Source organism: Oratosquilla oratoria, chromosome 6 (assembly GCF_046742065.1).
Source record: "Oratosquilla oratoria isolate Oo_2021 chromosome 6, ASM4674206v1, whole genome shotgun sequence".
NCBI classification, from domain to species: domain Eukaryota; kingdom Metazoa; phylum Arthropoda; class Malacostraca; order Stomatopoda; family Squillidae; genus Oratosquilla; species Oratosquilla oratoria.
In genome coordinates, this window is record NC_134782.1 from 84,655,576 (window position 1) to 84,673,075 (window position 17,500).

At 37.8% G+C, this 17,500-nt stretch overlaps 1 protein-coding gene across 1 annotated transcript in view; it reads left to right on the forward strand.

Moving 5' to 3' along the window:
* The window catches only part of LOC143026676 (organic cation transporter protein-like), an 87,199-nt gene that overhangs the window by 16,561 nt on the left and 53,138 nt on the right, over positions 1 to 17,500 (forward strand). The window contains exons 7-8 of the mRNA XM_076187474.1: positions 11,372 to 11,519; positions 11,837 to 11,901. Coding sequence (XP_076043589.1) covers positions 11,372 to 11,519; positions 11,837 to 11,901 — 213 coding nt within the window. The remainder of the gene's footprint in view (positions 1 to 11,371; positions 11,520 to 11,836; positions 11,902 to 17,500) is intronic.

The following is a 17,500-nucleotide window of genomic DNA, read 5'->3' on the forward strand; positions in this document are numbered from 1 at the left end:
ATTTCCATTTCATTATTTATCACCCATAATACATATATGCACTTAGATTTGGATCTAACAGTTCTTGCTATGCCCCTTTTTGTGTGTGTCGAGGTTTGCGAACAAAGATTGCAACTGTGAGTGACAACACTTACAGAGTAATTGAGCGATTTCTCACTTGATATCTACATCACACTTTACATTCTATATATTCACTGTAGTAGTAAGCAATTGATTTACAGAATTTCCTAATATCTTTATTGATTTGAGGATTTACTTAATAATACCCATAAATGAGGCGGCACACTTGGCTATGCTACTTACTTTTGCTACTTCGTTCGAGTAGAAACGATTTCGGTTACAGTATTCTAGACTTCTGTAAGAACATCTTATGAATGTGTCTAACATTTGTATAGATTTAACTTCTCTTAGTTCATCTTTCTGCTTCTATGTGATGCAAGAGTAATTTGATATTTGGAAAATTGAAAAACAAAAGATCGTAACTGAAGTCGTTTCTACTCAAAACGAATTAGCAAAAGCAAGTAACATGCTAACGAGAAATGCTGTGCCACCACCTGAACAGTCGCATCGGAGAAATGAAGTTTTTCAAAACTAAAACTGATGAAAACATACGGCCAACAATTGTGGAGAATATTATGACTTCCGACAGATTTCCCATCTCTTTTAATATGAAATGTTGACGGTGTAAGTTATTCTAGGTGACCGTCCCACCGAGTTAATACTGGGATACTCTGTGTGAACTTGTATACAACTTTCAGCAACAACAAAACTACGTACCTGTGATCGGCAGGGACTCATCGAACCCTGAAAAGTACAATGGCATCACAAAGCATCATGTATCTTTGTGAATATGTAATCATTTCAATTATTCATGTTCGTTTGGATATTTCATGTAACTCAATTTATGACTTACCGAGGCCTTGGGGCCACTTGGAAATCTTCTTCGTCTTTGTTCTGGTTAATGACGGTGATGTGTGCGACGACTTCGGGCGTGGCATGGAGGATGAGGGAATGGGAAGGATAGACCGATAGTGTGAATCAACCCTTAGGGTTGATTCACACTATCGGTCCGGTCGCGCTCCAGTCTCGCTACGCTCCGGTTCTGAGGTATTCAGGGTTGATTCACACTATCGGTCCGGTCACGCTCCACTCCCGGTTCTGAGGTATTTATCGGTCCGCTCTCGTTCCCGTCATCCCCCCTCCCTCGACACCAGTAGAAGTCTTACCATCAGTTACGAAGGATGTGTGACTGTAGTACAGCGAAGTTAGGTCATAGAGCTCTGGTTTACCTTTGACTAATTCTATTAGCATTTCATCTGAAACCACAAAATTAAAGTAAGTTTTGTAGGTTATATTTTATTCAGTTGGTGCTTATGTATATCCTAGCTGTGCGCATTGCCATTGTATCAGTGATAAATAAAAAGAAAACGTATTTTTATCATTTATCTACCTTTCGCATGATTCCATTGTGGTGTTTTCTTTGGATTATCCATGGTTTGGTAGGACAGAAGGAAACACTATTTGCTTAATTAAACGAAGACTGAATCTCGACTGGAGTGGAGCAGTAGGCAGGGCTGCAGCGTTTTCTACACTGCCGTGTAGAATGGGAGTGTTGCCATACCGGGGTATACATTTTTCTCGGGCGTGTGCAGACTTTCATAGCAAGATATACTTGTCAAACTTTGACAAAATGTTGGTTCTAGTTTTTTTATTCTTGAATGTATATAAGGCCCCCATGCCCTAACATATTCAGTAAGATATGAAAATTCTTTTTTATTATTATTATTATCGCTAAAAGAAAGCTGAAACTTTAGCGTATATTTTTTTTACTACACCGTGAAAACGTATCTAGGAGGTGCTAAGATGGGAGGGAGGGTGGAGGGGTGTGGAGTGTTTTCGGGGATGGAATGGGTGGGAAGGATTTTATGCCTTGTCCTTTTTTGGCTACCTCCCTGGTAAGGGGGAAAAAGCCTTGGTATATGTATGTATGTAAAAACGTATCTTTTGGGGTACAATATTTTATAAGTAACACAATTACCAATTAAGTCATATTTTGATGTACCATTTATTATTTGATAACAGTTCTATGATTTTTAAACAAAAGTTTGAGTTTTTAAATGTTATGAACAGCCCGCTGATATGTAGAAAAAATTTCCTCATATCCTTGTGCAGTTGCCACATGCCGCTATTTGGTACAAAATTCTACGAAACGGCAGCCCTGGCAGGTGCAGGACCGTGGCAACTGAGTTCACACTGGCGCTCACGGTTCGGTCACGGTCCAGTCTCGCTCCAGTAAAAATATCTTTTGACGGAACCGTGACCGGAGCGAGACCGGAGCGAGACTGGAGCGAGAGCGCCAGTGTGAATGCTTCCATTGAAATTAATGAGACAATATTGGACCGGACCGAGAGCGTAGCGAGACTGGAGCGCGACCGGACCGATAGTGTGAATCAACCCTAAGGGTTGATTCACACTATCGGTCCGGTCGCGCTCCACTCCCGCTACGCTCTCGGTCCGGTCCAATATTGTCTCATTAATTTCAATGGAAGCATTCACACTGGCGCTCTCGCTCCAGTCTCGCTCCGGTCACGGTTCCGTCAAAAGATATTTTTACTGGAGCGAGACTGGACCGTGAGCGCCAGTGTGAACTCAGTTGCCACGGTCCTGCTCCACTCCAGTCGAGATTCAGCCTTCATATAAGCAAGTAGTGTTACCCTCTGTCCTACCAAACCATGGATAATCCAAAGGAAACACCACAATGGGATCATGAGAAAGTTAGAAAAATGATAAAAATACATTTTCTTTTTATTTATCACTGATACAATGACAATGCGTACAGCGAGGATATTCATAAGCACCAACTGAATACAATATAACCTACAAAACTTACTTTAATTTTGTGGATTTAGATGAAATGCTAATAGAATTAGTCAAAAGGTAAACCAGAGCTGTATGACCTGACTTCGCTGCACTACAGTGATAATGTTTGCATACTTATCATATTGCCAAGGTACTGAGAGAAAAAAAATACGCATTATTAACCGAAGAAAGAAATTCCATATGTATAATAACCTATTATCCACTGCGAAAAATGCATCTCCTTAGCTCACTCAACAAATATTCCTACACAAGTTTGTTTGTCTACTTATATTTTATCATTTTGCCAAGGCATTGAACCAGCTGGGGAGCTGAAATAATCTTTCAGTGTTTCTCTCGCGCCAAAAGCCTCCTTTGTAGCATTTCCCCATCTTCCTCTCATTGGACGTACTGTGTTTGATGGAGGCATGACAACAGTATCTGGTAATGCAACAGCATTTGGGTGTATCAGATTGTGAAGTATGCATGTTGTTGTAATGATTGCATTAGCGTTAGAAGGCATAGCTTTAAGTTTCCTTAAATATATTCTGAAGGTTTGCACTAGAATACCAAATGTGCACTCAACTATCCTCCTGGCTCTAGATAATCTATAATTAAAAATCCTCTTCTCTATCTTATGTTCAGTCTGTGAACCTGGGTAGGGCCTCATCAAATTTCTCTTCAGCGGGAAAGCCTCATCTCCCACTATAACGTATGGTGCAAGCACATCAGTGCCAGGAAGTGCAGCATCTTCTTGTACATTTCAAGTCATCCTCAATTTTGGATAGTATTTTCTCAAATGTTCTTTTGTTCATTCTGAAATAGCTGTGGAATTTACTCTCGTCATCAATAAGACGAGGATACAGAGTATGAAATTCTCCTTCAGTCTTCCTATCTTGCAACATAGGATGAACCCACAATCTCTTTCTTTTTCTATTTTGTTTTCCTTCTTCTTCTTCTTCATCAAGTGCAATAGCGAATATTGCCAACTCGGAGTCAGAAAAGTCACACTTCCTTCGTAACTGATGGTAAGACTTCTACTGGTATCGAGGGAGGGGCGATGACGGGAGCGAGAGCAAATGCCTCAGAACCGAGAGCAGACCGAGAGTGGAGCGCGACCGGACCAATAGTGTGAATCAACCCTAAGGGTTGATTCACACTATCGGTCCGGTCGCGCTCCAGTCTCGCTACGCTCTCGGTCCGGTCCAATATTGTCTCATTAATTTCAATGGAAGCATTCACACTGGCGCTCTCGCTCCAGTCTCGCTCCGGTCTCGCTCCGGTCACGGTTCCGTCAAAAGATATTTTTACTGGAGCGAGACTGGACCGTGACCGAACCGTGAGCGCCAGTGTGAACTCAGTTGCCACGGTCCTGCACCTGCCAGGGCTGCCGTTTCGTAGAATTTTGTACCAAATAGCGGCATGTGGCAACTGCACAAGGATATGAGGAATTTTTTTCTACATATCAGCGGGCTGTTCATAATATTCAAAAACTCAAACTTTTGTTTAAAAATCATAGAACTGTTATCAAATAATAAATGGTACATCAAAATATGACTTAATTGGTAATTGTGTTACTTATAAAATATTGTACCCCAAAAGATACGTTTTTACATACATACATATACCAAGGCTTTTTCCCCCTTACCAGGGAGGTAGCCAAAAAAGGACAAGGCATAAAATCCTTCCCACCCATTCCATCCCCGAAAACACTCCACACCCCTCCACCCTCCCTCCCATCTTAGCACCTCCTAGATACGTTTTCACGGTGTAGTAAAAAAAAATATACGCTAAAGTTTCAGCTTTCTTTTAGCGATAATAATAATAATAATAAAGAATTTTCATATCTTACTGAATATGTTAGGGCATGGGGGCCTTATATACATTCAAGAATAAAAAAACTAGAACCAACATTTTGTCAAAGTTGGCAAGTATATCTTGCTATGAAAGTCTGCACACGCCCGAGAAAAATGTATACCCCGGTATGGCAACACTCCCATTCTACACGGCAGTGTAGAAAACGCTGCAGCCCTGCCTACTGCTCCACTCCAGTCGAGATTCAGTCTTCGTTTAAGCAAATAGTGTTTCCTTCTGTCCTACCAAACCATGGATAATCCAAAGAAAACACCACAATGGAATCATGCGAAAGGTAGATAAATGATAAAAATACGTTTTCTTTTTATTTATCACTGATACAATGGCAATGCGCACAGCTAGGATATACATAAGCACCAACTGAATAAAATATAACCTACAAAACTTACTTTAATTTTGTGGTTTCAGATGAAATGCTAATAGAATTAGTCAAAGGTAAACCAGAGCTCTATGACCTAACTTCGCTGTACTACAGTCACACATCCTTCGTAACTGATGGTAAGACTTCTACTGGTGTCGAGGGAGGGGGGATGACGGGAACGAGAGCGGACCGATAAATACCTCAGAACCGAGAGTGGAGCGTGACTGGACCGATAGTGTGAATCAACCCTGAATACCTCAGAACCGGAGCGTAGCGAGACTGGAGCGCGACCGGACCGATAGTGTGAATCAACCCTAAAGGTATGTTGAGGGGAATGGTTCTCTCACAGAATCCTCTCACTGGTTTAAGACACGCTTCGTCGTAAATGCACTTCACACATGATATATATGAGGTCTGTGATTGGAGTAAATTCATATCACTCCCCAGTCACGAATCACTAGCACTTTTGGTCAGTTACATCTCTTGTCTTGGGCTTGTCTTGTACTCAACTACTACTCAACTACGCAACTACTACTCCACTACGTATATGAGGGCGAGAAGGGCCTCTCTTGGTCCTGAACGCCTAGTGACCTTTGACCTCTCATTGCCAAGGGTGTATGGGAAGTACAACTTCACCTCAACTGAAGTGAAAATGTTGCACGATACACATACATACATACATACATATACCAAGGCTTTTTCCCCCTTCCAAGGGAGGTAGCCAAAAAGGGAAAGGCATAAAAACACTCCCACCCATTTCATCCCTAAATACCCTCCACACCCCTCCCACCCTTCCTCTCATCTGAGCACCTCCTGGATGACGGGTCATCCCTGCACCCTGCCCACCGCCCTGGGTCAGAAGCAGTGTCGCAAGACACAGTACATCCACAGCAAGGCCGCTTCATTTAATCGGCGACCCCCCCTCTCCGTCCCCCTTTGCATATAAGGCGAGGACGGGGAGAAATCCCTTCGGGCTGCGTCAAAATTTACTCACACATACTACCCCACCCCCACCCCCCCGCCCATTCCTCCTCATGCAGTCACATCATCATCCATATACAACCATTCTCCACTCACCTCTGTCTTCCGTCCTCTCCCTTCCTTCCTCAACAGACATTCCCCTCTTCCCCAAAGCCCCCTTCACCCCATCCATCCACCTCATCCTAGGACGTCCCTCATGTTCACTCCCTCCACATCTGCCTTCCATACCTCTTTTACTAGTCTTTCTTCACTCATTCTTTCCATGTGTCCAAACCATCCTAATATTCTTTCATCAACCCTATCTCCCAAATCCTTTTTTACCCCTGTTCTCCTCCTCACCTCCTCATTTCTCACTCTATCCAGCCTAGTAACCCCCACCATACTTCTCAGACACCTCATCTCAAACACATTCAAACTCCTTCTCTCTTCTTCTCTTATGTTCCACGTTTCTGCCCCATACAGTGCTGTTGGCACAATCACTCCTTCATACAGTCTCCTCTTAGCATCCATTCCCAAATGTCTATTCCTCATTACACTCTTTAAACCACCAAGGCATTTACTCGCTTCTCTCAATCTACATTCTACCTCCACCTTCACTCCACCTTTTCCTGCTACACTTGCACCCAAGTATCTAAAACTATCCACTTCCTCCAGTCGCTCTCCCTTAATGTTCACTTCCAGTCTACTGCCACTTTCACCCCTTGTACATCTCATCACCTTACTTTTACCCACATTTATCTTTAGCTTTCTTCTATCACATACTCTCCCAAACTCTGCCACCAGCTTCCTCAATCCCTCCTCTGACCCTGCCACAAGCGCAGTGTCGTCCGCAAATAACAGCTGGCTCACCTCCCACTTTTCTCCATTTTCTTTAACCATCTCCAATCCCTGACTCACTACCCTTGCATTCACCTCTCGCACCACTCCATCCATGTATAAGTTGAACAGCCAGGGCGACATAACGCATCCTTGACGAAGTCCCACCTTTACTTCAAACCACTCACTCTCTCCATTTCTAATCCTAACACATGCTCTACTACTCTCATAAAAACTCTTGACAGCTCCCAAAAGCTTTCCTCCTATCCCATAAATCTGCATAACCTCCCACAGTGCCTTTCTGTCTACCCTATCATAAGCTTTTTCCAGATCCATAAAAGCCCAAAAAAACATCCTTCCCCTTTCCTATAGCTTTCTCACATATCTGTCTTACCACAAAGATCTGATCTACACAATCTCTACCCGTCCTAAATCCACACTGTTCCTCACCAATTACTCCTGTTCCTCTCCTAATCCTCTCAATTAAGATCCTCCCATAAGCCTTCCCTACTACACTCAACAGGCTAATCCCTCTGAAATTACTACATTCACACTTGTCCCCTTTTCCCTTGTAAAGAGGAACTATACAGGCACTACTCCAGTCCTCCGGTACTCTACCCTCTCTCCAGCAAACATTAAATAACCTCACCAACCAGTCCACCATCACTGAACCTCCCTTTTTCAGACATTCTGCATGACATCCATCCAGACCAGGTGCCTTACCTGCTTTCATCATCTTTACAACTGCCTTCACCTCATCCTTCCTTATTTCTCCTCCATTCTCCTCACTCATCACTCTCATTTTCTTCGCATTTCCCACTGCAGCTATCTTTCCTTCCCTATCCTCCTTCACATTCAGCAACTCCTTAAAATATTCTGCCCATCTTCCCCTCACTGCCATCTCTTCCATTATCATCTCTCCATCTGTACCTTTTACCTTTTCTTCCCTACTTGATTCGCCTCCTCTTCCTCTCTTAATTTCTTTCCAAAACATCTTTTTATTACTTTCAAAATTTTCTGTCATACTCCTACCCCATTTCACATCTGCTCTCCTCTTTGCCTCCTTTACCTTTTGCTTTACTTCTCTTTTCTTTTCTTTGTACGTCTCATATGACTCCCCTGTCCTCTTTTGTAACCAATCTGTGAAAGCTCGCTTCTTCTCTTCTACAACCTTCTTTGTTTCCTCATCCCACCATTCACTACCCTTTCTTCTATTTCCCCCTGTCCTTCTTGTTCCACACACCATCCTTGCACACTTTAAGACTACCTCCTTGAACCATCCCCATTCCTCCTCCACACCCATCTCTGCTCTATCCTTTACTCCCTCCCACTCCTCCTTCAGCTTCTTTTCGTACTCCTTCTCCTTTTCCTTTTCATTCAAGGAGTTCACTCTAAGAACCTCCCTACCTTTTGTCCCTTTCCTCCTTCTCCATCTATCCTCCACTCTCAACTTACCTTCCACCAAAAAATTATCTGATATTCCCCCACCCTCTCCCCTTAGCACATGTACATCCTTAACTCTTCCTATCATAATCCTATTTACCACTACATAATCCATTAGCGCTCTATCTACCACCCTTCCCTCCACCACCCTCTCCCATGTGTACTTATGCTTGACTTTCTTCCGAAACACTGTATTTGCTATCATCAACTCTCTTTCTAGACACATTTCCACCATCAACTCTCCACTACGATTCTTTCCTGGAACTCCACACTTCCCAACCACTCCATCGATTCGACCATTTCCCACCCTAGCATTAAGGTCTCCCAGTACTATTACATTGACATTTCTTCCTAAACCCTCTATGCACTCATTTAAATCTATCCAAAAGGCCTCCCTTTCTTCCATGCTCTTCTCACTGCCAGGCCCATATGCACTTACAAAGACCCACATCTCCTTTCCCAGTTTCACCTTCATCCACATTATCCTTGAGGAAACCTCCTTCCACTCCACTCCACGTTTACCTATCTCCTCACTTACTAGAATAGCCACCCCTTCCCTCCCTCGCCCTCTCTTCACTCCTGATAACCTCCCACTTACACTCCCAAACTTACACTCACCCTTCCCTTTCAACTTAGTTTCACTCAAAGCCAACACATCCATCTTTCTTCTCACAAACATACTACCTATCTCTTCCCTTTTACTCTCATCTGTGCCACATCCACGCACATTAAAAGACCCAAACCTTAGGGTGCTGGCCCGAGGCCCTCCAGCACCCCTTATGCCTTTCCTTTTCTTTTTAGGAATCTGCCCCTTGGGGCTACAGGGAGAAGGATGCCTAGTCCCTCTCCCCTTCCCTTTCTTCTCGCCTCTTACGATCCAAGTGGGAAACTAGGTGGCAGTATTCTTTTCCCCCACCACAGGGAATTCCCCCCATCACAGAAAGAGAATACTCAGAGAAATGGTACAGGACAGCAACAAGGGGTTGGGGGACATCATAACGGAGGGACAGTCGTATCATAAAAGTGTCATCATTTCTCTATGAACAGAATTTCTTCTATCATAGACAAAATGATGTGTGGCTCTGGTCCGTAGGGGCGCCCCATATAGACCCTAAAGTATCGACTGCATGCTACTTTGCCACAATAACAAGCAGCCAATACCCCAGACGGGGTATACACATATTATATAATCCCCATACATGGGAACTAGATATGGGCAGTGCACCAGAACCAATACTCAAGACGGAGAAATCACCAAGTGATAAATAAAAAGATTAATAATGAAAATGATATGTTGGTAACTCGACATTCCTGAGAGGGGTTAGACAACCGGCTTGTGGCAACTAGGGGGTGTCGAGTCTTTTATATAATGCTTTATATAATGTTTTCATATATATAAACAAAAATTATAGGCCACTCTATCTAAATGGAAAAAGTAAGACTGTATAATTTGTTATGCATGCTTTGATATACTAAGTTTCTAGAATACAAATTTCATACAGCTTGATATGCTTAGTTGCTGTATTTCAATATTAATCCAAATTATACAGCTATCAATTAACTAAATTAACTGAGGCCGTAACCACAGATGTGTATATCAATTTGTAATAATAGCTTATTTACTCTAAAAATGCCTCTGTCGGGATTCATTCCCGACAACAATGGGACCTTTCGCAGTGAGCAAATTGATACCAGACACCGCCAGATTTTGTCATTCTTGCTGGAAAATAAATACTTTTTTGGGCAAGTTTTATAAGCTTACAGAGGTGTATCGTTGTACATTATTGTGTCTGAAATTTAAGTCAATTAATTTCATGATTGCAAACGGCATATAGCATTGTTTGAGCCTCTATTTATAATCACAGATGATATTCGTAAAACAGCCTATAATTGTATCAAGCCAAGCAATTTGTTATTTTCTACCGACTTCAATGGACGTATACTGATATATACTTTCATTTGAATACACCAAGCAATAGGCAAAGCCATGTAATGTATCGAAAATATAATTTTGCAGCGAAGACTTAATTTTTTCTTGAGTTATATATTTTTTTTAATCTGACGTGCAGTTTGCCACGGCAGACGTAAAATTGGTCATATTTGTTTGAAAATAGCTCCCAGCAGATCTAAGAGGCTATTCTTTACAAAAATGTCGTTAACTTCGTACGTCCGCCACCACTGTTGTTATTTTTTATCTCACTGATTATCTTCATATACAGGACGTGACAGTAATATCCATTATTTTTCAACACTCTCAGATAAAATGCACAAACCGAAATCAACATTCTCTTATTTTTACTGCTCATAGTTATTTCAGTAAAAATAATTACCTATTTTTAGTTTTACCTTATAATTAAATTAACAAAAACTTATCACACACCAGTAAGTAAAAATTATAACATTATGAGTCATGTTTTTAATTTTAAATACATTTATGCAGCAATTTATGGCGTATCTTTTTTTAAATATCGGTTTCCAAATTACCTAAGTCACCCTTTTGCCTCGTGAAATCCGAGACAATTGAAAATTCTAGCGCTAATAGGAATCTACGAGCCTGACTGCGAAAGGTCCCATTTCACAAGAAACTAAACAATTTGACGATGCTATCTATAGAAAATTACATTACTGATATAATTTACTTTTGATATTTTTTGAAAGCGTTTGCAAAAAAAAAAAAAATAATAATAATAAATGGATAAAATACAATAACATAAAGCAAATAAAAAAGTAAATATTTCTAAAATGTTTTTGCGTAAACTATAAGTCTGTAATTGTCATAACTTGTTTTAAAAAATAATAAAATTTCATGTTGTCTTTCACTAATTAACATATCAAACATTTAATGCTTTTTGGCTAAGACTGGCATACTATACGAATATAAAACATCAATTTCAAACTTTTGTAGAGCTGAGTACAGGCCCCGCTATCAATTTTCTAATTGTGCCCCGCAATTCCTAGCATTGGCCAGTCATATATATCCACATATACAGTATATACCTGTAAAAGTAATATGTGGACTTCACCTTCCGGAGTTCGCAGGTTCTTGGACGAGTCTCCACGATGGCTCCTGGTGAAGGGCCGTTATGCCGAAGCCCTTGTAATCCTGAAGAAGGCTGCACGTTGGAACCGGGTCGAGCTTCCTCCCGACGAAATCATGTTGATGAAGTTGCAGAGCATCGACTGCCAGGTATATTAACTTTTTAAATTGATAGTTTATATATGTATATATATTATTTATTTATGTATAATATATATGCATTCCCATTATTACGTGAAGTCGAAGGCGCAACACACGTTCTATTTTTTTTTTTTTTCTTTTTTGTGCGTCACGGAATGAGTATTCTTTTTACACGTATTCATCATTTCGTTCTCCGTTGATTAAAAGACAAGCCCTATATTACTTTATCATCTAGTATGTAGACATACTCTCACGTGATAAGAACAAACTAATGTAAAGTATCTGTTAGTTTTAATATGATTTTTTATTGTTTTTAATTATTCTAGGAAAAGAAGACAGAAAATGAGAACTGCTTAACTAACATAAGCAAATCTGTTACGATCCTGTTCAAGTAAGTCCCAAGAATTGCTGGTTAAAGATAAAAATAATAATGATAAACATTATAATAATGATAAAATGAAATAGAATAAGATAAAATTAAATAGAATTAAATCATAAATATAATGATAACAATAATTATAATAATATCATCATCATCATCATCATCATTATTATTATCATTATTAATGTAAAATCATACACTGATTCATCATAGCAATATTTACAATAATAGTAATAATAATATTATTATCATTATCACCATCATTATCATTATTATTATCATTATTATTATTGTTATTATTATTGTTGTTGTTATTATTATTGTTATTATTATTATCATTATTATTATTATTATTATTATTATTATTATTATTATTATTATTATTATTATTATTATTATTATTATTATTATTATTATTATTATTACTATGATTACAATTATTATTATCATCATTATTATTATCATTATTATCATTATTATCATTATCATTATTACTGTTATTGTTATTATTGTTATTATTGTTATTATTATTATTATTAATTATTATTATTATTATTATTATTATTATTATTATTATTATTATTATTATTATTATTATTATTATTATATTATTATTATTATTATTATTATTATTATTATTGTTATTATCATTATTATTATTATTATTATTATTATTATTATTATTATCATTATTATTATTATTATTATTATTATTATTATTATTGTTATTATCATTATTATTATTATTATTACTATATCATTATCACTATTATTATTATTATGATTATTATTATTATTATCATTATTATTATTATTATTATTATTATTATTATTATTATTATTATTATTATTATTATTATTATTATTATTATTATTATGATTATTATTATTATTAAAATAAAATCATATACTGATTCATCAATGATCACGTTTAGGACTCGTGATCAACAGCTGTTACCCTCCCGGATGAAAGCTGAAAACTCATACATGGTCTGATCTAACATGCTATGAACTTATTAGCGCGCGTGCACACACACATACACACATACATACACACACACACACACACACACACACACACACACACACACACACACACACACACACACACACACACACACACACACACACACACACACACACACACACACACACACACACACACACACACACACACACAATCGTCGGATTGACGGCGAAGATTGGAACTCCGGGAAAAACAAACACGCAATTTTCGTGGATTTCAACTACGAGGAAGTACATTTTTGTGTTAGTAGGGAAGGGGAAAGCTCGTGGTGTAGTAGAAAGGTAATGAAAGGGGAGAAGGGGAGGGATTACCGAGGGAAATTGAAGGGAGACGAACGGGCTCCCCCTGACAGCAGAAAAAATGTAAACAAGAGGTCTGCTGACGACACAGGGGAAATCGAAAATATCAGTAAAAGCATTAAGGTTAGAAATATGGATAAGAACAACACAATGGAAAGTGAAAATAATAATTTCCATGGATTTAATGAGGGGGGGGGGATGCCAACCTCCCCCGATTAGCAAGTCTAGAAGAAAAACTAGAGAAAATGACCGAACATTGGAAGAGTAGGTTCGGTCAACTTACAAAGATAGCACAGGGAGTTGATAAATTGGAAGAGTTCAAGAAGGAGAACCAAACCCTAACTAAGGAAATAGGAGAATTAAAAAGACAGTTAAAAGAAGTAAAAGATGGGAATGAAGAATTAAAGAGGAATAATAAAGAGAATAAAGAATCCATAGCAAAAGAAGTACAGGGTTGTAAAAAAGTCCAAGATAATAACAAAATTGTATTTAAGGATATAGTAGCACAACAGATGAAAGATCAAACTAAAGACACAAATATTAAAGTGATGAGGGAGGAAGAGAATATAGTGAGAGACTTAGCGGATAAAAAGAAATGTATAACTATATTGGGAATGGAAGAGAAATATATTATAAATTGGACTACAAGAATAAAGGAGTAGAAGGAGAAAGTAAATAAGATATTGGAAGTAGTTCAAGAAGATGGAGCAGAAACAGGGAAAGAAATAGAAGAAATATATAGACTAGAGGAATACAATACAGATAAGACCAGACCAATTAAGATCAAATTCAGGTCACAAACAACAGCAGAGAATATCTTAGCAAAAAAAGGGAAACTAGCAAACAGTGAACAATTTAAACAGATATGGATAAAAAAGGAAATGAACAAAGAGGAAAGAGAGGATGAGAAAACAAAAAGACTAGAAGCTAAGGAAAAAAACGAGAGAAGAACAGAAAAAGAAAAAAAAATTATTGGAAAGTGGTGAATATGAAAGTGAGAAAATGGTACATAACAGAGAAAAACGGAAGGGGAACAGAAAACACGATGTAAGTAGCAGAAAATTGAAAATGTCTTACACAAATATAGATGGATTAATAACAGGCTTGAACGAACTGAATGATTACCTGAAAGAAAAAGAACCGGACATAATGGGAATTGTAGAGACAAAATTGAAAGGTCCACTACCACCCAACAGTGTAGGACATGTTGCATATAATTGTTGGATTAGAAACAGAGAGGTAAAACAAGGGGGTGGAGTTATGTTCCTGACTAAGAAGGATATAAATGTGAAGAATGTCACATATGGAATAAATAGAGTAGAGATGATTATGATGGAAGTGGAAGACAAAGATAGGAAGAGCAGAAAGTTTGTAATAAATTATGTGCCTCCAAAAACAGCCTCGTGGGATGAGAGAGAACATAAAAGTATGTTAGAAGACAAGGATAACATTAAATAAGGTATTGGAAGATGGAGGAAGAATAGTTATAATGGGAGACTCTAATTGTAAAGAAGTCTGCTGGGAAGAGATGACAGTAAAGGGTGGAGAAGACTCATGGGGAAATGTACTACTTGATATGATTATTGAACACACAATGACGCAATGGATTCAAGAGAATACTAGGTATATAAATGAAGAAGAACCATCGAGACTGGACCTAATAATCACATCAGAACATGAAATAGTGGAAAAGATTGAATATAAGGCATCAATAAGTAAAAGTGACCACATATTGGTTGAAATGGAACTAAATGAGGAAAAATACATGCAAAGAAATGAACAATATAGAAAAGGAAGATTGATGTATGAATTTTTTTTTTTTTTATAAAATAAGAGAATTCTTTCAAAAAGAAGACTGGGAAAGAATATAGAATGAAGAAACAACAGTGGAAGAGAAATGGAATATTTTGACAAGAATTTATAAAGGAGTGGAAAAGTATGTCCCAAGACAAAATCAAGAAAAATAATATGTAAAGTGATGATACAACAAAAGTTGTAGGGAGTTAAAAGACAAAAGAGACAAAGCTTGGACAAAATGGAAAAAAGACCAAAGACCTGAAAAATTGAAAATATATACTAGTTATCGAAATGAATATGTACAAGTGGGCAGAGAAGAAAAAAGAAAATACGAAAAAGATGTCATAGAAAAATGTAAAGACCAACCAAAAATATTTTACAGATTTGTAAATAACAAACTGAAAAACAAACAAGATTTAGAGAAACTACGACAAGGAGGAGTTGAATACACAGAGGAAATAGAAATGGCAGAAATTATGAACAAGCATTTTAAATCAGTGTTTACAAGGGAGAATATACAACCTCGTGATATCGAATGGGAGGAGAAAGTCCCCCCTATGAAAGAAATAGAAGTAACAAGGAATGAAATAACGAAACAATTGAATAAGCTTGATGTCAGAAATAGCAAACTGGATTTTGAGAGAATGCAGAAATGAACTGGCAGACATAATACATAGCATAATAAACAGTTCATTGAAAGAAGGAAAAGTTCCAAAAGATTGGAAAAAAGCAAATATAGTACCTATATATAAAGGGGGAAATAAAGAAGACCCTACCAACTATAGACCAGTCTCTCTAACAAGCACTATAGCAAAATTTTGTGAAAGAATTATCAAAAGTAGATGGGTAAGGCATTTAGAAAAAAAAAAAACGTACTAAACCCAAGACAATTTGGATTCAGACAAGGACGATCATGCGTCACAAACTTAATATGTTTCTATTCAAGGCTAATAGATATAATACAAGAAAGAGATGGATGGGCTGATTGTGCATTTCTAGACCTAAGAAAAGCTTTTGACAAGGTGCCACATGAGAAGTTGCTTAAGAAACTAGAAACCACAGGAGGAATACAGGGCAAACTGCTGAAATGGATGGAAGACTTTTTGCAAGAAAGAAAAATGAGAGTGGTGATAAGTGACAAATACTCTTATTGGGATGAAGTGATAAGTGGTGTTCCACAAGGAACAGTTCTGGCCCCAATAATGTTTGCTATATATATTAATGATATGGATGAAGGAATTAAAAGTTGTATGAGCTTCTTTGCGGATGTTGCAAAACTATTGAAAAAAGTGAACACTGAAGAAGATTGTGAGTCACTACAGAGTGACCTCAATAAAGTATGGGAATGGAGTAGGAAGTGGGAGATGGAGTTAAATACTAAGAAGTGTAGTATAATGGAATTTGGAAGAAGCAAAAAAAAGATAGGAGGATCATATAAATTGAGAGAAGAAGGAATAAAAAAATAAGAAAATGAGAAGGGCCTGTTAGTCATTATTATGAATATGTCACCTGAGAAACATATAAACAATATTTGTGGAGAAACTTATAATTTAATAAGAATAATCAAAGTGGCATTTACATACTTGGATGAGGAAATGGTAAAGAAAATACTAATCACTTTGATAAGACCAAGATTGGAATATGTAGCGACGATGTGGTCACCAAGTACAAAAGAATGTATAACAAAACTTGAAAGAATACAAAGAGCAATTACAAATTTGGCACCAACACACTCAAAACTATCATATGAAGAGAGACTAGCAAAACTTAAACTACAGATACTAGAGCAAAGAAGAGAGAGAGGAGATTTGATAACTATTTATAGAATCATGAAAGGCATAGAAACTATTGATAGAGAGGATCTAATAAATTGGGATGATAGAAATACAAGAGCACACGGGAGGAAAATCAAGAAAGACAGTTATAGAAGAGATCTGAAAAAGAACAGCTTTCCCCACAGAGTAATAGAGATTTGGAACAAGATAGATGAGAAAGTGGTGTGTACAAAAACAATACATGAATTTAAAAACAGTTTAGAAAAATGAGATATGAAGACGGGACACTACGAGCATAGCTCCCCTTCCCGTAAAATACAACTAGGTAAATAGAACTAGGTAAATGCACACAGACACACACACACATGCACACACACACATACACACACACACACACACACACACACACACACACACACACACACACACACACACACACACACACACACAGGTGTGGAATGTTATATGAACTTCTTTACAGATGGTGCGAAACTACTAAAGAGAGTAAGTACAGAGGAAGATTGCAAATCTTTTCAAGAAGACCTGGACAAAGTCTGGAAATGGAGTCAGAAGTGTGAAGTGAACTTCAACATTAAGAAATGTAGCATAATGGAATTTGGAAAAAGCAAAGATAAAATATCGTGTCAATATAAAATTGGTACAAAGGAAATAAAAAAAGTAAACTCGGAAAAGATCCTAGGAGTAACTCT